The 23,460-nt window shown below is 53.7% G+C and overlaps 1 protein-coding gene across 3 annotated transcripts; it reads left to right on the forward strand.

Moving 5' to 3' along the window:
* Positions 1-800: 800 nt before the first annotated feature.
* On the forward strand, positions 801-22,297 carry MGAT3 (beta-1,4-mannosyl-glycoprotein 4-beta-N-acetylglucosaminyltransferase; the record flags this gene model as incomplete). 3 transcript variants are annotated; one of them, XM_084286060.1, is made up of 2 exons in its annotated part: positions 801-1,004; positions 20,791-22,297. In XM_084286060.1, the coding sequence occupies exon 2, from the start codon at positions 20,792-20,794 to the stop codon at positions 22,295-22,297; it is 1,506 nt and encodes a 501-aa protein (XP_084142186.1). In that variant the 5' UTR covers positions 801-1,004; position 20,791. The 3 variants fall into 3 exon arrangements, with proteins under 3 accessions (XP_084142186.1, XP_084142187.1, XP_084142188.1); XM_084286061.1 differs by lacking the exon at positions 801-1,004 and adding an exon at positions 4,431-4,552; XM_084286062.1 differs by lacking the exon at positions 801-1,004 and adding an exon at positions 12,251-12,361.
* Between the last annotated feature and the right edge of the window lie 1,163 nt (positions 22,298-23,460).

Consider the following 23,460-nt stretch of genomic DNA (forward strand, 5'->3'; position numbering starts at 1 on the left):
TTCCCCCTCTATATTGTGATAAGGGGCTCTCGCCACAGATGGGGTTATTTGTGCTGCCCGGCGTGACCCGGTGGTGCGAGCCCATGCTGAAAATCACCTTGCCTTTAAGATTGTCAGCTGAAAAAGAAAAACGAAACAAACAAACAAAAAAAGCCAAATGCATTTCAGGAAGTAATCCAGGGAGCAGGGCTGCCAGAAACCCCTAAGAGAGAGCAAACAGTCCTTATCTGGCAAAGTTTTATGTTACTTAACAGCAGCGCAAGTTTAATGGCATTTTTGTTGTTGTTGTTTCTGCTGCACACAAGGCATCATTTCTGGGCGGATCCTGTTATTAGCATTGGTCCCCAACTATTTCTATCAGCGTGTTTGCTCATCTTCCCCTCGCCTCTGCTGTAGCCTGATTGCTAGGAATGGTGATTGCCAGCAACTGTAATTTCTTTAGATCTGAGGCCTCCGAGCACTCAAGGAAGAGATAAATATCCTTGTCTTACCCTGCTGGCTTGGTGACCAACGCCAGAAATGTCACTTTCTTGCTTTCCTCCCTGCCACCAGCAGCGCAAAACGAACAAGGGCATCAGATTTCAGGAGTGCTTGGCTCAAAGGGGGACTTTGTTTGTGGAGGCGGGCTCGAAAGGGCGTTAAAAGGGCTGGCATCCCGAAAGGGAGAAACCGAGATGACCTTCGGGTGATTTTCTGCGGAAAGGGCATCAGCGAAAGTTGGGCTCTGTGGCCATTACCCGGGCTCTGTAGCTCAGTGTGAGGGAGTTAACCAAATGTCAAAGTCCGTGCACGCAGGGAGCCCACGAACCACTTATCAGCAATGGCCACATGGTGGAAAAAGATCGCATAACGGCGGCGGAGACGGAAACATTTATGGTTAGTTCCCCTTCGCAAAGGGACACGCGGAGTCACCCACGCCTGTACCAGCAAGGAGCAGCCCCTCAGATGGGCACCAGGCGTCCTGAGAAGTGATGGAGAAGCGCCTGTCCTCCTGCCTCTAGCTGGTACGTCCTAGGGGTAGACCCTGCGGGGTTTTAGCAGCGGGGTTGTGGGATTAAAGCCCAGTGCCCACCCGACACCCTGCCCGGAGGGGCTCGCCCACGCCTCCCACCTTTAGCATTGAAAGAAAACAGGCCCACGGAAATCTGAAAACACAGATGAAAAGGCTTTGCCTTCAAAGCCTTGCACCTGGCCAGGCTGGAGCACGGGGCTGGGGGAGGCACAAATATTCGCGGGGCTGACTGCATCGCCGAGGAGCGCGCGCTGCCTTCAGTCGCGAGCACACGAGTTTCTCGGGTAGCGAACGAGCTGGGCTGGGGCTCAGCTGTGGCTGGGCGGTGTTTTATCTCGCTTAACCCATCAGAATTCATTTGCATGCAGAGGTTTGGATTTTAGACCATTTAAGGTTAACTCATTGCAATATGGTAATCGGCTTCTTCCCCCAGGAGCAGCCGCTGGGGCTTAGGGAGCGCGAAGAGCAGAAGTTGCTCTGCGAGTGTGGGGCGAGAGGTTTCTGCCACCTTCGTGGTTGGGCTCGCTGCACCCCCGGGATGTCCCTGCAGAGAGCTCAGCTCCCTTCCCGGCCCCAAACATCGTGCCCAGAGCTCGATCCCTCTCTCCCCAGCAGGGGAGGGGCAGGAGGCGAGCGCTCAGGGCACGCTCTGCATCCTCGCCCTCTTCCCGCTTGCTGGAGAGCTCATCCGAGTCGCTCTGCTGAGAGATCCTCCTCGCTGCCAGGTTTGGTTGGACTTGGCCGGTGGATTCAAACCGTATTGTGGGCGGCTGATAGACAGGCAGATAGACAACGTGATCGTGAGAGCTTCGTTTCTGTATGAAATCGGGCTAAAAATGACTCCTCATCCCGAGGGAGCTTGTCCAGCATGTCTCAGTCTGAAGTATGCAAAGCAGAGAGAAAACACTACAGAGGCAGCAATGGTTAGGTTGCTAATTCAAGACCCACAGTCAAATTTCTCCCCTACCACAGACTCTCCGATTGGCCTCCAGCAAATCATATAATTTTTCTAATCCTCAGTTCCTTTTATGTAAAACAGAGCCAAAGGTTTGGGGTTTTTACCTTTTGGAGATGGTACGATGGCTACGTAAATTAAAAATGTTGAGGCGCTTGGATGCTACATCTAAGCCTACAGCCTCAGTCTGCTGCTGCCATCAAAGCACCTAAGATCATTAAAATAAAAAATAAATAAATAATAAAAAATACGACTTCTGCAGTCTGGGTCCACAACCCCAGACCCACGTGGGTTTGGAAAGAAGATGCCGCTGGTGGTGGTGTTTCAGCCCACGCTGCACCACTTCTGCCTCGCTCTGGTCCAGGGTAAGAGTAGCAAACCCTTGTCCTTCCCCACACCAAGGTTGAAAGGCGTGGATAAAATCCCCACTGCCACAAATCCATGTAAGGGAGGTGCAGATGCCCCGGGGAGGCGGAGGGACCTGGCTGTGCAGTGAGGAGTGCTCGGTGTGGCAAACACTGTTTGTCACAGGACAGGGGAGCTGTGGTATTGCAGCTGCCTCTCTGCGCAGGGATGCTATTCTGGCTCCCATTTGTGGTCTGATGTTCCTGAATATTTGCAGTGGCTGGGTTAACCCTTTAGCTTTCTTTCTGTTTAACATGGAAAAGTAGTGGCTGTCTTCAAACTGCTCAGGGAATAATACCTGAAGCAAGGGATAACTAAGGAGGTCTGAAATTGCAATGCTTTCTTCCCATCACTGTCAACCTCCCCCTCTGTGATGGGCGTTTGCTGGCTGGGGGAGAGGAATCGGAGATTGCTGCCCATCCCTAATGGGATTTGTGCTCCCCGAGCTGAAATCACCCACACAAGCAAGGCTAACGCCATCGCTTGCCAGCCCTCCCCCAAAAAAAGCTGTCATGGACCCGATGCAAATGGAATCGTGGCTGCCAAATTCCCCTGGGGCTGCGGGAGCTGAGGGCTCCCTCCAAGCCCAGCTTTCTGCTGTCCTGGAGAGCATCCTCCCACGGATGAGAGACCTCATCCCAGTCCCGGAGATGGGGATGTTGTCGTCTTAGAGGTGTCTTCCCATCAACATCATGGAGGTGGAGCCTTTCAGGGTCCTCAAGGACTGGCATTGGTGTTCTGCCCCCAAATTCTCTCTCTCATATGGCGAGAACTTCACTTGTTGTACCATTGCCTTCCCCCTCTGTCCTCATTCCTGTCCCCCAGTACTTCTGCAATGCTCCTGAGGCACTTTTGAAGCCAGGGCACCTCCGGGTGCCTGCAGCCCTCCTTCCAGCTGGGTTTGGGGAGGGGAAAATCCCCTATTGCTTCTGCAATCTCTTTGTGCCAGCTCCGAGACCATCTCAACCTTGGCCTTAAAATTAGGATGGCCACTTCTCGGTGCTGGCTGGGGAAGATGGCGAGGACGGGCAGAAGATGGGGCCGTGGGGCCTCTTCTTCCTCAGCAATCTCTTGCAGATCCCCGTCGGGATCCCCCGGGAGCCGCTTCCAGCCGCCAGGCAGCCCACCTCGCCCATCTGATAACCGGCAGGTTGGAGAGGCGTTGGCACCGCCGCTTTGTTTTTGAGGCTCTGTTTTTCTAAATTTCCAGCAACTCGCGAGGAAGGGTGTTCTCTGGCGCTGCTTCCTTTTGCCCTTTCGTTAGCTCCCGGTCGCAGGGGGCGAGGTCCCACGCTCGCCTTTCGGCGGCTTCGCAGCCGTCTCGCCCGGCCGGGTTTGTTTTGGTTCTCCTTGCCTTTGTTTCCCTTTCCACCACGGATCGGCCCGACGAGGAAGAAGGCAGAGAAAAAAAAAAAAAAAAAGTTGAATTAAGACAAGGCAGCTTTTTTTTTCTTTTTTTTTTTTTTTTGCCTTTTTTTTTTTTGCGGTTCGGGTGCAGGCGCAGGCTCTATTTCTGGCACCGCTGCAAACTTCCTGCACGTCGCCGGGCAAAGCAGCAGCTCGCACATCCCCACTTCTCCTTGCCTCCTGCATTAAAAATGAAAAGAATAAATAAGAATGAGAAAAATAATAAAAACAACAACAACGAGGAGCGCTCCTGCCCTCCGCTCGCACCGGGAGGGATGCTGCCGCACCGCCGGCTTGGGCACGGGGGGGGGGGGGACCGGCCTGAGGGGCTGCTCCGCATCTCGGTGCGGGTCGGGGAAGCCCCCCCGGGGGTGAAAGCCCCCCCCGGGGGTCTCCTTTGTGCGGGGAAGGAGGCGGGGGGCGGCCTGGCCGCTGCCCCGGGGGAGGGGAGCGGGGGGCGGTGGCAGCCCGGGGGGGGCGGTCGGGCGCGCCGGGGGAGGAGACAGGCGGGGAGGGCGGCACAAAAGGGGCTGCTGCAGCCCGGCTCGGCTCGGCATCCCCGGCCCCAGCCGTTCCCCACGGTCGGAGGGGAGGAGGAGAAGAAGAAGGAGGAGGTGGTGCCGGGCCGCTCCGCTCCGTTCCCTCCGAGGAGGAGGAGGAGGAAGGCGGCGGGGGGCTCCGAGCCATGCCGGGGGGCGGCGGAGGGGCCGGGGGCGAGCGGCAGCCTCGCCCCGCCGGGGGCCCGGCGGGCACCGCCGCTGCGCCGGCCGGGGGTGAGTGAGCGAGGGGCTGGGGGATGAGGGAGGGAGGGAAGGGAAAAAAAGGAGAGAAGGGGGTCGGGGGGCGAGCACCCTCCCCGCTGAAGTTGCCCCCGGGGCTGCGGGACCCCCCCCCGCTTTCCCCGCAGCCGCCACCTGCGAGTTGGGGCTGCGGCGTCATCCCCTGCGGGCAGCGCCGAGCTCCCCCCCCCCCCCCCCCCCCCGCCGCTTTTCCTTCTCCTTATTTATTTATACGATCGCGTGTTTTTTATTTATTTATTTATTTTTGCTTATTTTTTTTTTTTTTTTATCCCCTCCCTCCCCATAATCCCAGCATCCCCCGCTAGGGAGCAGCGGCGGCGGTGGGGAGGAGGGAGGCGATGCCGCCGGGCCCCCCCCCCCCCCTGCCCGCAGCTGCCGGGGATGGAGGCAGCCTCCGGCCGGGGCACCCGCAGCCCAGGCCCGGCCTGCTTGGCTTGGGGGGGGTCACACACACAGGCTGGGGCTTTGTGCCAAGCCTGCAGCAAGCGAGGAGTAACAGGAGTGCGTGCGTGGGAGGGAAAACACCCAGACAAATGCAGCGTGCGGGCAGCATCCAGCGGCCCTGCTCCATCTCCACATCTCCCCCCCCTGCTCCGTCTCTGCCCCAGACCCACTGCGAGCCCCCCAGGATGAGAGCTGGCTGCGAAAGGATGCAGGCACCCAATTCCTTGGGTTGGATTATTTGTCGGCTGGGAAGAGCTGCGTGTCCCTGCTGGAGTGGCACGGGCTGGCATAGCTCTGTCCTTGCGAGAGTTTCGCTCCCTGGGCGAGCGTGACAAGGGTGATGGGAAACACGGCGGCTGCTGCGGCTCGGGACTTGCTCAGACAGCTCCGTGAGGGAGGGAGCGGGATGGAGAGAGGCACCTCTCCGTGCCTCATCCTGGGGTTTTCCTCCGGGGGTTTCCACAGGCTGTGTTTCCACGAGCTTCGCCGGGGAGCCCTGCTCCTTCCCAGCATCGAAGCTGGGGTCTTGCGCTTCTGCTCCACGCCAGGACAGTGCTCGGGCCACGAGAGAAGCCCGCACAGGCAGCTCGGTGTGGGTGCCGAGCACCTCCCCTCCCGGAGAATGGCCCTCCAGTTAACGCCAAATCCCTCCCCGTGAGTGGGAAGTTCAAGCCCGTGAAAACACTCGGTGGCACGGCTGCTAACAAGTACGACTTGAGTCACCAGGAACCCCCCCAGCCCTGTGCAAACTGAATTTCAAATTCCCACCTACTCTTGTTCCTGCTTGCCCCATCCCAGCAGGATGTGAGTCAGCGGGGACTTTTCGGGGCCCCCTGCTGAAAGAGCAGCTACCCTGACCTGTAGGTCCCACCCTCAGAAGTGGTGTTCAAGTCCAGCTGGAGCCCGTGACTCGTTAGCCACTTCCAAGTCCTGGTTGCTGCCAGCTCCTCCAAGAAGAGCTGAAATCACACAGGACCTACCATTGCTTGACCCTTGGACTGCAAAGAGCTGTCCTGGAGGGGATGGAAAACCAAGGGGCTTCCCATCCTCCAGCACACCTCTGGTTTCCAAACCAGAGCAGCCATAAACCTGAGCACAGCCATAGCACCTGCGCTGTATTTTCAGCCTCAGTAGTAGTGCCGGGAACATCATCCGAGTGAGAAGCAGTCCCGTGAGCTATTCCTGGGGAGCCTATAGCGATATAAAGCAGGCTTTGAACGAAAGCCATCGCGAGCTGCCCAACAGGAGCGAAGCTGGGAGTCCGCCACTGTGTTGTCATCAAAGTCCCTCCTAGATTTATGGCCCTTCTACGCCCTCAGGTGATTTTGCAGCAGTGGTAAGCAATCCACTGCGAGGTATAACATTCCCTCCCCGTGAGGACTCTCAGTTGTACCTGCATGGCTTGTTTATTAATGCTTTGGATACAGCAATTATATCCTTAGGAGAGGGGAGGGGTTTGGATTTGCTGCAGGTGCGCTTTCTTGCCTCGCTCCAAGTGCAGTTGCCCAGCTGCTGCCTCACCTGCCTGCACACCTTGGCTCTGAGGTGCCCAGAGCGTGAGGAGCTTGAACCAGATGGGGTTTGGGGGCTGAGCCACGGTGTCCCTCTGTCCTTCCCCACAAATGTCGGTAAGGTTGGGGAAAGAATGAGCTGGCTGTGCGGCACGCAAGGATCGTCTCAGTGAGGCGGTGAAGGAGAGGAGGTGGAAAATAGTGGGTGTATTTGCACTTCAGGAGATGGCCACGACTGCGATCATCTATCGAGAGCACTCGTGCCCAACAGGGGATGGGAATAGCTGGTCTGGGGGCTGCTGCGCTGTTGCAGCGGCTGCTGTCGCTGGCGAGCTCTCTTGGGGAACGTCCGTGTGAAGTTTGTGTGCGTGCGCGCTTCCCGTGCTCCTGGTGTTTATCCTTCCCCTCCCGTTCCCACGCACAAGTGGTTACATACAGCAGGGACTTCGTGGCCTGCCAGATGGCTGTCACATGCCTATTGCATGTCTTCGAGGGCCGCTTGCGTGACGGGCTTGGGTGGGTGTTCGCTAGGTGCATGCGGGAATGCACACGAGCCCTGCCGGGTGCGCTTACAGGAGAGCGCTCGCCCTTTTGTGGGGTTTATGGCTGCAATAAATTTGGCATGTATAAGCAGCCGCCGGGTGCAGGAGTTGGGAGTTGGTCGGGACAGCAGGTTTGGGTGTTATTGTGTGTGTTCATTGCATGAAGGACACCTTAGCTCAGACAAGTTCCCTCCCTTGCTTTGTCCTGTCAGCGAGCAGAGATAAGCTCTCTCTCCTGGCGGGGTTGATAGCTGAGTTTTCAGTGTGTTGTGTCTGAGCCTCCTCCTGTTTTTGAGAACAGCATCTTTAAGGTGCACCTGCTATCAAAAAATTGATTTTATTTATTATTTTTTTTCCCCCCCTCGTGCACTGGATTGTAAATGTGGAGGAAGGAAGCACGGGAATTTGGTGATGGATGGATGGGGCGAGCCGGGCCAGCCTTCATTTCTAAAGGCTGCTTAGGTTTTAGGTGGGGTTACTTGCTCTAAAATGAGCCCTTTGTACATTGTTGGAATCCGTGACCCAATCAGTGGGACGTAGCCGGAGGAGGTGGTGCTAACGAAGGCTGGTACAGCTGACAATAACTCCGGCAGAGGGGGCGGCGGGGGGGCACTGGCTGGCACAAGAGGCCTCTTCACATCGTTAGGTCAACGTGAGGTGCTCGGAAGGGCTGGTTTGAGTTCTCAGCCCTGACTGGAGAGGTAAGAGTGTGTGGCTGGTTGGCACCACCTGCTTTTCCCCACTGTCACCCATCAGTCATGCGACAAAGCCAGGCCACGCTGCATTTATCCTGATGACAGGATGGCATCTCGTGCTACTCCACCAAACCTTAACAGCGGGGAATGAAAGGGGAAGGTGTGCACAGTGCAGCGCAGGGGGACGCGGGGTGCATCCTAGGAATGCCGAGTGTTTCCACCCTGGATGCTCCTGGGGAGATGGTGGCACATCTGCAGCGCACGTGTGGGCCGTGCTGTCAGGTCGGTGCTGCAGGCTGGCCGTGAGGAGCCTGAGCCTGGGTTGTGGGCGGTTCTGGGTCAGGTTTTGGGGTGCTTGGACAGTTTGGGGAGCGTGCTGCAGGAGCAGTGCTAGTAGCAGCCTGCACCGCCGCTCTGACATGCAGCAAGAGCACCCCGTGCCTGTATCCCTCTGAAATGGACTCTGGCTGCAGCCCTCAGGAAGACAGAAGCGCGATTTCTTCACCTTCCTTTTCTGATCTTTGTCCTCCCTGCAGTGCAAGCCCTTTACTTTCCCCAAGCTGCTCCTGAGCACAACAGGTACCTCCAAATGCCTGGATCAGGGTGGATATATTTTTGTGCTCGGAAACTTGCCTGGTGTAGAGCTGACCGGTGAAAGGGAGTGCAGCTCTGAGCTCTCACCAGGCGGGCTGCAGGAAGAAAAAGCACGAAGGGATCTGGCTGCCTTACAAAAAAACAAGGCCTTGTTCTTGAGCCGTGATTTAGGAAGTGATTATTCTCGGCTTGAGGATAGCAACAGTCACCTGAGCTGCTTGCTGTGGGGGCCTCAGCCTTTCATACCAAGATAACACCCCCCTGCAGTTGAATAGGCAGCTTGATGAGCTCGGTTAACATTTCCTATTTCCCCAGCTAAGGGAGTGCCTGGGCCACTGTCTAAATAGGCTTTTTGCAAAAAATCCTCCCTGGCTGTGGTGTCTGAGCAAACTGAGCTCTGCCAGAAGTCTCTAAAGCAACATCTGCAAGCAGTGGGAGAGGTGGATGTGACCCTGCAGAGAGGGGGAGAGGCAGTGGGGGCAGCTCCTCTTGCTGATGAGCCGGTGCATTGCCTTTTATTTAGAAAGGTTTCCTTCCAAGAGCCTCGAAGCAACCTGTTAAGCTTCTCTTAATTAAGCAAGCCCGTTAGCTGGAGGTAGAAAAGTGTTGCTCCCGCTTCCCAACCAGGGAAACTGAGGCAAAGAGCAAGGCTGGGACGTGCTCAGAGCAGCACAAGCAGGGGCTGAGCATGACAGCAATGACCCAAGCGTGGCACTTGTCCTCACTTTGCTGCCGGCCATCTCAGAAATCCTGAGAGATACCCGTGGGCTGGGTGCGGGTCCCGAGGGGTTATTGCTAGCTTGTAGTCGCTGTTTGCACCCTGCTGTCCTCATCACAGCTATCGCCTCCTTGATCTGCTGCCTAATCTACAATCCCAGCACCCTGCCATTTTTCCTTGGTGTGCAAATCCTTGCAGATTGGGCCAGGGTCAGTGAGCGTAATCAGACTTCGTCATCCCTGTGAGGATTTGGGCTCGTATTTGTCCTGGGGTGTTGCCTTGTGTGTGTTTTGCATGCTAGCAAAGCCTCAGCAAGCGGGTTGGAAGCACATTGAGAGACCTGATGCAAATGAAACCCACCGCATAACGTCTTCGGCAACTGTGAAACCTGTGATCTAAGCGCAGGTATCTGCCGCGCTGACTTTATCTGCGTTAGGATCCCCTGTTTCGACATTCAGATACTGGAACCGCGCTGAGAGCAAGCGCGACAGCGTGGCAAAGAGGCAGGGAAGGGAGTCTCTGTCTCCTAGATGCTGAGCCCTTTAAGAGAGAAGGGGAAGGTAAGCCGGAGCCCTGAGATTTTAAGCGGGTTGTGCTGAGGCTGAAGAGAGGGCTATGGCAGCGCTTTCAGTTCCTCCTCTGCCAGAAGGAAGGCTTCTAGCTGGGCGCCAGGGAGAAGGAGGAGGACAGAGGCCCGTGCAGACCGAGCATGTTGGGCACGGATGCATCTCGGAGCCTGCGGGAGCTGGAAGAGGTAGGGGCTTTGGAAGGGCTCGCCCGCGGAGGGGCTGGAGGTGGATGGTGCTGCGTTCCTGGGGGTCCTGAGCTCAGGGAATTGGCTGCATGGGGTAAATCAGGAGAGTGGTGACCAGCACGCGGTTATCAATGACCCCACTGCTGAGGGGAAACCTCAGCAGCCCCAATTTTTTTTTTTTTTTTTTTTTTAGGGAGGCAGCGTCTCCCTCAGGCAAAAAGAGCGGGGCAGAAGAGCGGGGAGGGGATTCCATCTTTCAGCTCAGCCTTCCCCGCGCATTATTTGTGCTAGCAAAACTGTTTCCTTCTTGCTGCCTCCGGAGCATGTTCGGTTCCCTTTTCACCTGCCACGGCAGCCCCTCTCTCCTCTCTGCCTTACATGCAAGCAAGTGGCACCGCGCAGCCTGCCCTGGAGGGGCCACGAGCTGCTGCTTTTCCCTCGGCGCCGTGCAAGGTCTCTGGAGAAGAGGTGGCTCAAAGGAATTGCTGTTTTCCCCCTCGGTGCAGTGTCCCCAGATACCTCCTGTCGTGTTGTTTGGCGCAGGCCTGGCCGTAAGCGAGCGGCCGTCGCGTTCTGGTAGATGTGCTGCTGGCACGGAGCCTCGGTGGCCTTGAAATCCCTGTGCAGCAGCAACTTATGGAGCAAGGGTTGACCACACCTGCGTTCAGCCTGGCCAGGGGGGACGACGGGATTGCTTCTGCATAATTTAGTAGTCTCTTGAATTATTTATAGTGCAGTTGGGCTCTGGAACAGAGCCTTCTTGCTTCCTGTGAGCGCTGGGGGGGGCAGGGAAGGGGAGTTTGTCAGGCATCCAGGTTCGCACACTTTGCGATGAGGAAGTGCTGTGGGTTTCCTTTCTGCCCGTGTTTGCCTGCCTTTGCGCAGCTGAACCGCCTTGTAGATGTTTCTGCTGAAAACAACAGAAAAAAAAAAAATGCAGTTTTGGTTTCTGTGCCCTTCAGGTGTGGGGTTCTGCTGAGCATCTCTGTGGCTTGGGCTTCCTGAGTTCAGAGTGCTGCCTCTGCAGCAAGGAGGTGATGTCAAGCTGGAGACGGCGAATCTAGTCCTTGGATTTGGTCCCTGACTCAATAACAGGGCTGTGCCATGGATCTAGGGCAGGGATCATCAGCACTGCTCTCTGAAATATTCAGAGGCTCGAGAGCTTTTAGTTTTTGAAGGCCCGTGTTGTCCTGCCAAAGTGTTTTTTTTTTTTTTTTAAGCTTTGGCATGACACGGCACATCGGATTTTACAAGAGAACATCAGGACCCGTGGACTTGAAAGACAAGGTGATCGAGCAGCAGCCTGTACAAACAGCCCAGCTGAAATTCCCATCATTTCTCAGTTACTAAACCCTAAAGAGCAACCAGTTGAGGGCAGAGGGGGATTGGGGTGGCTTTTTTTCTTTTTTTTTTACAGGCTCTTGCAGCGGAGGAGCATCACGAAGATGAATTGCTGCACGTACTGCATGCGCTTCATCCCCGTTGGCCCTCTGCCTTGTGGTGGCAGGTCGCTGTGCCGTGCAGATGGGATAATCCTGCTCCTGCTTAGGTGGTCCTGCTGCCTGGGACATGGCTGTGGGCTGCTCTGCATTGCGTGTCCTTTCTTCACCACTGACTCTCACGGGGGTTTATACACTAGCTTTTAGTGCCTTCCTCTTCTCCTTCACTTCTGGCCTGGCTGGGCAGCTGATTTTGTCAGAAGCAGAGTTCAAGATAAATGTTTGTGTTACTGAAGACCTGAAAGCGGAGGGAAAGGGAAAGGAACTTGGCCTGTAATCAAGAGGTGGTGGCAGTAAACCGCACGCTCTGTCCTTCCGTTGAGCAGAAATGCTTGGCTTCCCTGTTTTTGTCCACATGCTGTCGGTTTGTGGCTTCTACATTCGGGAGAAGCTGGACATGTAATCACCAGAGGTCCCTCAGCCAAGCTGTGCTCTCCTACCTGACCGTGGCCTGCAACAAACCCCTTTCTTTCATTACATGGCTTTGCCTCCTGTCGGGGAAGCTGGCAGCTGGCTAAATGCAAAAATTCCTCCTAGTCTTTCCCCAGGAAGTAAGGTGATGTTAGGGAAGAGTGGGACGAGAAGCGGTATCGAGGTCTGTGTGATGCCCAGGGTGACCTGCGCTCAGTCCTGGGCGCTCAGCTTAATCTGGAGATCAGGGTAGTGCTTTGCCTAGTGAAAGGGGATGTTTGCACAGAAGAAGTAAACATATTGTTGAGACCCAGGCCTGCTGCAGTGCCTGTAAACGAGATCCAGCCATCTGCGGGAGGCAGAAGAGAGATTTATGTGACCCCGAGCTAAGTGCATTAGGAGGCTTTTGATTTCATTCTGGGAAACTGCCCCTTTTCGTGGTGCCATATGCCTGCTACCGACACAGAGCCGCTACCGGAGATTTGATTCGCGTGGGTTTAATCCGAGGGGCTGCGATGCTGCAATCAGGAGGATTACACGAGCAGGGGGCCGTGTCTGCACAACCGGAGCCCGGGGTGCTCTGTGGAGCCCCGTGCCCTCTGCCTGCTCCAGAGGTGGGTGCCTGGGTTGGTTCGCTTCTGCCTTGGGGGAAGGCGTTGAAGAGCTCCCTGCCTATCGGCGCTTTCCTTCCGAAAATAATAACCAAGTGAAGCGGCAGCGGGGGATCCAGGCGGCACTGTGTCGAGGTCTTGCCTAAGTCTTGAAAGAGGAAATGAAGAACAAAGGCAGAAGAGACAAATAAATAAGGGTCTGTTCTTGGTCCAAGAAAAATTCCCAGGGGTGGGTGTAACGTTCTCGGGAAGATGCAATGCTCCCAGGGCTGGGGCTGGGTTTTGTGAAATAAAATGAAAGGGGAAAGAAAGGGGGGGATCAGGGGGTGGGAAGGGGAGAGAGAGACACCTTAGGGAAACCTCTCAGCATGGAGCCAGGTTTCTCTGGCTGTTCCCGGTGAAGAGGGGTTAATGCTTTTTGCATGGGGTTGGCTGGTAACCAGGCATTCAGAGAAGAGGGGGACCCGGGGGCTGCCAAGCAGGACCCCTGTGGCCTGAAAGAAGGGGAGGAGGGGAAGGAGGAGTCTGGGAATGCTCTTCCAAACAGTAATAGATGGGCTACTGTGGGAAAATGAGCGCACTGCCAAACCCCAAGTGGTTGGTGATGGATGGGGGAGGAAAGAGGGCGGGGATGGAGGGCCAGCTCTTCGCTGTGGCCGCCAGGATCTCGCTGCTGCTTCATGGCCTCTCTTTATTTATTGTCTTTCTGGGGTTTAATTATTCCCCTCCTCGACCAAACTTGGAGAGCTTTTATCCCGGGGATGCACAAACAACTGCCACCCATTCCAAAATAGCTGGAGGCAACATGGTTTCTGTCTGGGTCTGTGTGCTTTGCCCGTCGCTGTGGCATCAAGTGCTTCTTGCTTCATTCCTTCCTTAGCTGCCTCTCTCCAGCCTGCAGGAGATCAAAATCACCCTGCTTTTGTCTGCTCAACCTGCACCTCCCAGTTCCTCGGGCTGTCACCCAGTCCCCGGGAGCTCTCCTGCTTTTCTTTGCTCGCTTGCATGGTCTGCTGCGCGTCTGCTGTGTGCCCTCATCCTCAGCTCCGAGTTTAATCTTGGCTGCTCATTTTGGTGCTGTTCTCAGGATTCTTGACTTGTATCCCACTTGCTTGACATATGTGGACTGCCTGCCAGGGTCTGCTTTGAAAGCAGTTGTCTGCTGCTTCTTCCAGATCCCTCTTTGAGATGTTCTTCTTTCCTGATGCTGCCAGGAGATGTTATCAAGCTCACGGCAGTTGAATGGGAGCCTCAGTGGAGGCTTGGTTAGATGAACCATGCTTAAAAATTGTCCCAATTCTCTAAGCATCTGAGGATGTAACTATATGAGGATGTGACTATGAGAGTTTTGGTGAGAAGTGAACTGCTGAAAGCATTTAGGAAGTTTCTGCTGGTCAACTGCTTGTTCCCATCCCTAGGCACTTCTCGAAATTTATTTACTTTTAACTGAGATTGGCTGCTGATTTGGGCTTACAGTGCAAACTTTGATATGATTGTACTGACATCGGAATGGTAGTGAGCCGTGATGGTGGTGAGTGAGGGAAGAGAACCTATGAAGCCACGGCCTGTGTTTCCACACGCATCACTTAGTCTGTGAAAGCACGATTTTCCTTTATCCTCTGATGAAATGTTTGTGTCCTTCCCCACTCTGCAAGACACTGAAACTAGCTTGGAGTTCTTGTATAGTTCTTTGATTAATCCTGTGGCCTGTTTGAGGACATAAACTGCAGTTGCGTAGTCTCATCCCAGTTTCCTTTTGGACTCCTTGTCTCATGATGGAGCATTCCTTCCTTCTAAGACAAGTCAAAAAGCAACAGAACCAGCAAGCTCTGCTTTGCATTGCTATAACCACTGCACACTTGAAGCAGCAGTGCTGTGTCTGGCTGGGTTTCCCACCTTTGGAGGGTTTGTGTGTACATACAGAGTGCAGTGAGCAACCCCTCAGATCACCCTTTGGGTCTCAGGACATCAGTCTTGGGACCCAGAGGTGATGCAATCTCCAGAGCCATTGCAGTGCTCTTCAGGGAACTGGGTATTTTGAGGAGGCAGTAAGCAGGGCTGAGGAAGAGTCCTTCCAGGATATCAGGTGTAAGTGAAGGAGAGAAGAGGGTAGAAGCGCTATTTTTCCTTTAGTGGATAGTCCTTAGCCTAGTGGTGCTAAGGAATTAAGATTGTGGCTTCTGAGAGCATCGGAAGGATCTGGATGTACTGAGGCATCTTGAGAACGATGGGAATCCCTATGGTGGGACTGGCCTTGGATGGGGAGAGAAGATTAGTTACAAGGGAGCCTGGTACAGCTGAAGGACACTAAGAAGAATATTTGTTAGATTCCAGTGGAGTTAGAAATCCAGCTTGAAGTTTCCTTTAGCACGCAGTGCTATACCCTTGTGATGTCCAAGTACTTGGATAAAATTAAATTGTGTCTCATAGGCCCTTCTTGGATTTCAGTAGAGTTTTCTAGTCTTCTCTGAGCAGATCTTCTTTTAAACCGGGGGCTGGAGAATTCTATAATTATGCTGCTATTAGTATTATGGTAGTTACAGTAAGAACAATCTGTTCAAGTGGAGGGATTTATAATGGACTCTGAAGGTGTTCAGATGTTGGTTTATTCTGGTGACTTCTGGAAGATCAGTCTTGAGACAGAACACCATCAACAAAGATCACTTCATTGCCAGGTCCCATCTCTATACTGAAGGTTAAGAGCCGTGTACCTATCTTGCTGTGGTTGGGGATGTGGCATCTAAGATAACAAAGTCTTAGTGTCTTGGCCAGCTCTTCAGTGGACTTTTTGAGAACGGTCAAAACACTGAAAGCTCATGGAAGGTGTGGAATCCAAAGGTATCATGCCTCTAGGAGGTGAAGAGGTGGGCGGCCATGGTACTTTAAATAAGTAAATAAAAGGCAAAAAAGCTGAGGCATCTCCACTGCATCCGTCTTAGTTTCAGTATTTAGCAGACCGTAGCTTTTGGCTTGTAGCCTTTCAGTTTCCTACAGAAGTGCATAGGAAAGGAGACACCTTTTTTTCTCTTTGAGCACAGATGATGCTGGTCAGCTGAGGCATTGCTAGGCTTTGGACACAAGCCTGGTGCTTGGAGTTGACATGATGTATGCCATGAGTCCCCCTTCAGTGGGAAAGGGAAGGCAATGCTTTGGTTTCTCAGTTGTGCTCTGGCCAATTGTGCATGGCCTTGTGTAGATTCACCCTTTAGTTGTTTATTTCTTCATCCAGCTTTCTTCCTGGCTTGATGACACCTGTTGGTGAGCAGATGGCGTCTCTGGAAGCCAACTAGATGTTATGGCCATACCTGGTTGAGAGCAGTCACCTTATGTCTCCCCTTGCCCCCTTGTTGAAAGGGAGAGAAGATGCTTAAGACAGAGCCTGGTTCTCCCTTTGCCTGACCTTACTTGAAGGGTAATTGTACTGGATGTCTTGCTCCAGCTGATTGTGCTGGCAGTGAGTCAGTGGCACCTTGTGGTCGATTGCCTCAAAGCTGCAAAGGAAATGCATAGCATGAAGTATTGCTGTTTTGCATTGGTGCTGCGGGCAGTAACTCTTAATGAAGGTGGTAGAAAAAATAATACGTTCCCTTCCTGAACCTTCCTGAAATTTGGATGGAAGTGGATGCGGACCTGCCTGTGTTCTAACCACCTTGTACTGTGACCCTCCCAGAACTTCTTGGTAACATCCTCATAGCCCACAGTCTCTGAAAATCCTTCACGTGAGAGAAATGCTGAGCACTACCAATGTTCTGGTACATCCTGCTTCTCTCCACTTTCTCTGCTGTTCAGCTTTGTACGATAACTTTCTCTTCTTATCCTTAAGCACAGTCAAGTTCTGCTGTCCTTGAGCTAATTACATTTAATATGTAAACAAATAGTAGTTTAAATATTTTTCTTACTTTTGTGGGTGTTTGCAGATCAAAAGTTATTAGAGATTCTGGTGTGTTTTGAGATACTGTGACCTTGATGTATGATTTGATCCCTGCACCCCATGAATGGAAGGTAGACCTGTCATAAAAAAAAAAAGTGAAGGATCTGTTTATGTTTGTCTGTAGCTAGAGCAGAGAGACAGTTTGGCCCTCAGTGTGAGGCGGAGGATGGAGATCATGCTGGATTTTATTCTGCCGTGTGGTAGTGATCCTGATTTGAATCATTGCATTGTGTTGAAGTGTCTGAGTGATGGGCAAATATGACACTGAGTGGGTCTTAAGGGATAACTCCAGGCAGAGGAGATGGGCATTTCTGTACTGGGGAGTGGGAACTAAAAGCTTCTGTTGTGGCTTGTCCTCATAAGCATCTTTTTCCCCTGTCACTACAGGAGAGGTCCAGAGAGTCTTGAGTCCTGTGCCCTAGCATGCTAGAGGCTGGGGTGTTGTGCATCCAGTGGCCTGTTGCATGGCCTCTTGCCAGTGTCCTCCAGAAGAGAACATTAAGATGGGTGGCTTGCCAGCTCTTAGCTGTGCATATCTTTCTCTCCTGCTCCTTGAAATCAGGATATGATTTCAGGATGGTATAAATTAACAGGTCGCTTGATATAATGGCAAAGTAAAACTGTAACAGGTGCCTGGGAATAACTCATGTGCACTACTCTGAGCTATCTTCTTTGAAAGCCGTTCCCCTGCATGGCAGAGACATATCTTCTTCAAGCAAGGAAATATCAAGGGTGGTCCCTTGCAAAAAGAAGCTTTCAGCTTCTCTTGCTGAGGCTGAACGTTGCTGAAGTTGTTTATAATTGTATGTTCCCTAAAGAGCTTTGTCTTAAAGGAGCTGACTGTCCATACTCCTCCTGACTTTTTCTTCTACTTAAACATAAAACCAGCAGGGGGGAAAAAAAAGCTTTAAACCTGACAGCAACTTGATCTCTCTCCCTGAGATCAACTTTACTCTTTTTCTCTCCTCATTCAAAATTGTCATAAGGGAAATCTCTTCTTGCTGTTTTCTGTGTTCCTGGTAACTGATGGCTGCTTTGTGACAGAGCAGCTGGGGTTTCTTATGACAAGCTGAGATGTCTCCCTGACTGGTACCTCCTTTCTCATTTCAGCCACATATAAATGTTCTGGATGGGGAAGGTGGGTAATAACATTTTCCTCCCCTGCTGGCCTTTGTCTCCAATTAGCCACTACTCAAAGACACATCTTTCACTGCAGTGCTGATCAGAGGACATGGGAAGGGATACGTGACTGATTTTTAGCATCTCAGCCCACCCAAGGGTGGATGAGCTCTCTCTCCACTCCCTGTCAGAGGAATCCCTGGCATGTGAGAATGGAGTGGGTCCCAGGGAAGGGGTTTTGAAGAGGACACAGCTTCCTTGCTTCCCTCCTTTTAGGAGGGGGATAGGAAGCGGGTTCATGTTCCCGCTCCCTAACAAAGGCAACCGAGCAGTGCAAATTGCCTCCTGGGAAATGTCGGCAGCAAAACAGCAGAGGGTACTGCAGGGCCAGCTTGCTTTGGCAGAGCTGCAGGGGAGGGCTGTGCGCACCAGCCCGGCTCTCCCAGACGCAGGCTGCAGTAGCAGGGAGGCAACGCAGCTGAGCACGGGCTGAGTTTTGCTCGTGGGTGAAGAGCTGCAGAGCCGTGAGCTGAGCCTGACAGATAGTGATGTATGCAAATGTCAAGTGAGGAAAACATGCTTTACTTCCTAAAAACGTGCATCCTGCTATGTTGACATGGCACACGGGATCCCAGAAAGTGAAGCAGTTTGTTAAATGCCAGGAGTTAGAACCTCTGTCTGGGATTTCCTGTGGCATGCGGAGCATCGCAGCCATCTGGGAAGAAGATGGAGACCTGCCGTGTGTGATTCCTTCAGCACTCGTCCTCTGTGCTGGTCCAGCCCAGAGGATGCTGGCTGCCGTGCATTTGTGTGTCCCTTAGGAGCTGGAGTGAAGCCAGCACTAGCTGGCAGCCACTGGGATTGCCTTAAGGGAGCAGGCCAGCTCTTCTTGCCTGAGCCTCAGCAACCTGATGTCTTGAGGTAATGCCTCAGAGCAAGCACAGGACACCCCATCGGACAGAACTGCACTAGTGTACCAGCAAGCGGTGTCTTCTCCTAGCAGCCTTATGGTTTCTGATAGATATGGCCCTTAGTCTTTTCAGCTTCTTCCCCACACCTCAGGACAGCAAAACTGGTGACATGCAAGGAAGAGGTGCTGGATACACCTTGACTCTGTGAGTGATCTCACTGCTCCAGAAAGACATTAACTGAGCCTTAAAAAGAAAAGTACCCTGGGCACAATTAGATGCTCTCGGGGGTGTCTACAGCCTCATTTCACCCCCATTCCCTGCAGTGAGCACAAGACTATCCTTTACAGCTTTGAACAAGGGAACAGCCAGGCCCTCCATGGCAGGGCCACCACAGAGGTGGCCGCCCAAGAGCTGGGCTGTGGTGGGTGCGGGAGGTGGTGAGGGTTTGCCCAGTGGGACCCCGTGAGGAGAGGCACCATTTCCTCCTCCTGCCCCAGGCCTGACAAGATGGCTTCCTGGGGTGCACCAAGCCAGGATCCTACCCTTGACCCACCCTGTGCTGTGTCGAAATCTATCAGAAGCCATAACGAACATTAAGAAATAGTGAAGCTGTAAGTTTTGTGCTGGCTTCAGGCTTGCAGTCCCCCTTTTCACGCTGAAACAACCCCGTTAACATGGGTGTCCTCGTGCCGCTGCCGAAGCACAGGGGGCAGCGCCAGTGAATGGCCTTTCCTCACAAAAAAAAAAAGCAACTGTGAAGTATCTAGAAATGCTTGCTGCTGAGCTGAAAGGCATCAATATGGACAACCCCTCTATCAAAGTCCATGCTGGAGCCCTCGGTTGGGAGCCCAGATACGTTTTCCTTTGGGCAGTTGCCATCTGCCTAATTTATGGCTTTTCACTTCAGCATTAAATTCTCCCCAGGTTAATCAGTAAACGCGCCTTGCCGTATTTCACTCGCTCCCCTCGCGTGCAGCAGGAGCAGGCTAGGCACTGCTCCCTGCCATTCCCACCCAGGACGCACGTGGGCTGTGGGGAGTCCCAGAGGGGACGAGGGGAGCGCCCTGGCTTAGGGCCGGGTGCTTGGTCTGCCTCTGGGTGCCACGTGGGGTTGATAGGCGATGGCACGGAAAGTGGCGTGCGCGTCGTGCAGACCTTTGGCCTGGGAAAGGAGGTGCTGAGGCGTACATGTGGGCGCAGGACTGTGGTGGGGATCCGCTGTAGAGGAGCACGTCACGTTGAGGAAGAACTGGTGGGTTTCTTGGGTGCGGAGGGAGCTCTGCCTGCCTCCACGTGGGGAGTTTCGTGTTTTTGAGGGGAGAGGCAGCCTCTGCTTCACGTAGGGCATTTAGGTCACCTTGTTCCCCTGCCTGTCTTCGTCCCAGCCTTCCCTAAACAGCAGAATGCAAATGCCTTTCCTTGATCTCCGTGGTGAAGTATTGACTGAGGTTGTGTTTTTTTCTTTCTTTCGTCATTTTTCTGGATTGTGGTATTCAGTCATTTTTCTGCCTGACAGCAGCTCCATGCTCCTGGCATGGGCTGGAGGAAGGGAGGTGGTGGAGGGAGAGGATGAAGGTTGTATTTCTTGTTGTTCAAAGGGCTGAGCACCACTGGCTTCTTGCTGGCTTGACATGGATCAATCATGATGGCACTGCATTACCAGCAGAGACAGCGAGGTGGTTTTTTATAGCCTCCTTGATCCAGATGCAGAAAATCTCACCATCTGGTCCAAAGAAAATTAAAAGCAAAGGGAGACATCTGGAGACGTAGTGGACTTGAGAAAGAGGGGAGGAGAGTAAAAGCAATAATCTTTTTTCTTTTTTCTTTTTTTCTTCCCCTCTCTGTTCCCTGTATGGACTCAGCTAGCAATTCCTAGGAACAAGGATTTTTTAGGGTGTGTGTTGTGAGCAAACACTGGAGAGATCTGGGGAGCGTAGGTGTTTTCCTGGTCTTGGCAGCCTGGCTAATGATCTTAGTCCCTTAAGACTGCCTCTCCTATGCTGGTTGAGTTTCAACTGCGTTACCCTCTACTCCCTCTCATCCCCCCTGCTCTCTGCTCTCTCTTTATCTTCCCCTGACCTCCTGGTGATCCAAGGCCTGAGGAGGCCTGCGTTTGTTTCTGTCAATGGATGGGGACAAATCAGCCAAGTGTGGTGAGTTCGCTAGATTGTGAATTCTTGTTTTTCTGGATTTCCTGTCTCTCTACCCCACCAGCAGCACCTTTTCTGTCTTTATGAGATTATAAGACTGTAAATGACCTAGAAGAGACTCGGCTTGGCATAACCCAGCCAAGGCAAGAGGCCCGCTGAAGTTGGCAGAGGGTGGGGGGAGATGTTTTGGATTCAAGTCTTGAAAGATGCATGCGGAATTTGGACTTTCTGGCATCCCCAACCTGTCTTCCTACCAACGATAAACTTTTTGCACCCCGGTAACTACTGACCATGACTTTCCTTTTCGTGGCTTTTCCACAGGATGAAGATGAGACGCCATAAGCTCTTTCTGACTCTCTGCATGGCTGGTCTCTGCCTCATCTCCTTCTTGCACTTCCTGAAGGCCCTTTCCTATGTCACCTTCCCCCGGGACCTGGCTTCACTTAGTCCCAACCTTGTCTCCAGCTTCTTCTGGAACAATGCCCCCGTCACGCCGCAGGTTAGCCCTGAGCCGGGGGGCGCAGAGCTGCTCCGCACACCCCTGTACTCCCACTCGCCCTTGCTGCAGCCCCTGCCTCCCAGCAGAGCCAGCGAAGAGCTGCACAAAGCCAACTTTGTGCTGCCGGAAGACACGACGGAGTATTTCGTCCGCACCAAAGCCGGCGGCGTCTGCTTTAAACCAGGCACCAAGGTGTTGGAGAAGCCACCCACGGGAGGGCGGCCGGAGGAGCGAGCGGATGGCGCGGCCTCGGGGCGGCCCGCTCGCAAGCCGCTAAGCTCCCAGACCAAGCGGCGCAAGTGGGTTGAGTGTATGTGCTTGCCGGGCTGGCACGGCCCCAGCTGCGGCGTTCCCACCGTGGTCCAGTACTCCAACCTGCCCACCAAGGACCGCCTGGTGCCGCGGGAGACCCCCCGGCGGGTCATCAACGCCATCAACATCAACCATGAGTTTGACCTGCTGGACGTCCGCTTCCACGAGCTGGGAGACGTGGTGGACGTCTTCGTGGTGTGCGAGTCGAACTTCACGGCCTACGGAGAGCCGCGGCCCCTCAAGTTCCGCGAGATGCTCCTCAACGGCTCCTACGACTACATCCGCCACAAGGTCCTCTACGTCTTCCTGGACCACTTCCCCGCCGGCGGCCGCCAGGACGGCTGGATTGCTGACGATTACCTGCGCACCTTTCTCACCCGGGACGGCGTCTCTCGCCTCCGCAACCTGCGCCCGGACGATGTCTTCATCATCGACGATGCCGATGAGATCCCGGCCCGCGACGGCGTCCTCTTCCTCAAGCTCTACGATGGCTGGACGGAGCCCTTTGCCTTTCACATGCGCAAGTCGCTCTACGGCTTCTTCTGGAAGCAACCAGGCACCTTGGAGGTGGTCTCAGGCTGCACTATGGGGATGCTGCAGGCTGTCTACGCTACTGACGGCATCCGTCTGCGGCGCCGCGAGTACTACACCATGCCTGGCTTTCGGCAGTATGAGAACAGTACAGGACACATCCTGGTGCAGTGGTCGCTGGGCAGCCCCCTCCACTTTGCTGGCTGGCACTGCTCCTGGTGTTTCACCCCAGAGGGGATCTACTTCAAACTGGTGTCAGCCCAGAATGGGGACTTCCCCCGCTGGGGGGACTACGAGGATAAAAGAGACCTCAATTATATCCGGGAGCTGATCCGGACTGGTGGGTGGTTTGATGGTACTACGCAGGAGTATCCCCCTGCTGACCCCAAGGAGCACATGTATGCTCCCAAGTATCTGCTCAAGAACTACCAGCGATTCCACTACTTGTTGGAGAACCCGTACCGAAAAGCGGAGGGGGCTGGGTGAGACCACTGGGACTCATGTGGGAAATCAGAACTTTTGCAACAAAGGGAAAGAGTCGGGTGTGTTTTGTCTGTTTCTTTTTTTTTTTTTTCGATTCCAGGTGGGGTGTGCCATTTCTCCATGGTCTCTGCTCTCCCTTCCTCCCTTCTCTTTTTCCTGGGGTAATGCCTGGGAACACAAATTCCTCGGTCAGCTGAAGGGAGGCCTGGACAGGAGGAGGGGAGAGGTGCAGGACCTAGCCTGATGGTAGCATGAAGAGACTTCCCTGCGTCTCCTGGACCCTACCCGCTGGCTGGGGAGAATCTCTCTGCAGCCAGCTGGTGGGTTTTCCTCTGGGGGAGGCTGGGAAGGTCTGCTGGGGAGAGAGGGCAGCTGTTCCCATCCATCCTCGTTCGCTGTGGATCGGAGCAAGCACAGATGTGAGTTTGGGCTACTCAGTGAGCGTGTGAGTCAGCAGGCACAGACTGATGTGAGTGGTCACGTGTGTAGATGTGTGTCACAGGCATTTTTCTGGATGAGTGAATGTGCAAAAGCATCTCAATATGCATTTATTTTTTTTTTTATATACCTCTCTATTCAAAGTACTTGGGGGGAGGTAAAACCTTCGCTTCCAAGGTGTTCTCCCCAGTACGCAGCCTCCTCCCACAAACTTAATGTGTCTGTCCTGGGCTGCGTCTTGGCCTGATGCTTTACCAGTCCTGGAGCAAGCAGATGGGAAGCAGAGGAGAAAGCTGACCTTTTTTTTTTTTTTTTTTTAACTCCTTTTTCACCCCTGCCCACTCAGCGCTGCACTGGCTTGGCCCACAGGAGCTGAAGCATCTTCCCTGCTGTGTGTGCTTCTTTCGGGGCGGGGATAAGCTGCAGGGGGATTAAATCAGATGGTGGGAGTGTATGTTTACAAGTGCATGGTTTCCTATGTGCATGAGTGCTAACATGCATGGTTTTGGTATGCACGTGGGTGTTTGTTACCAGTATTGGGAGGGAAGGGGGCATAGGCTGGGCTTGGGTGTGTATGTTTTCAGGAAACGGTGAGATCCATAAGCTGTGATCTGTCTTGGCATGGATGACGTTTTGGGGAATGCATAGGAGAGGTTCAGGGAAAGCATCGTCTCCGCATAGCAGAGAGCGACACGCAGACCTGTGTGCCTCTTCAGCTGCCTCCGTAG

Source organism: Netta rufina (genome assembly GCF_964035555.1).
Source record: "Netta rufina genome assembly, chromosome: 1".
Classification (NCBI taxonomy): Eukaryota; Metazoa; Chordata; class Aves; order Anseriformes; family Anatidae; genus Netta; species Netta rufina.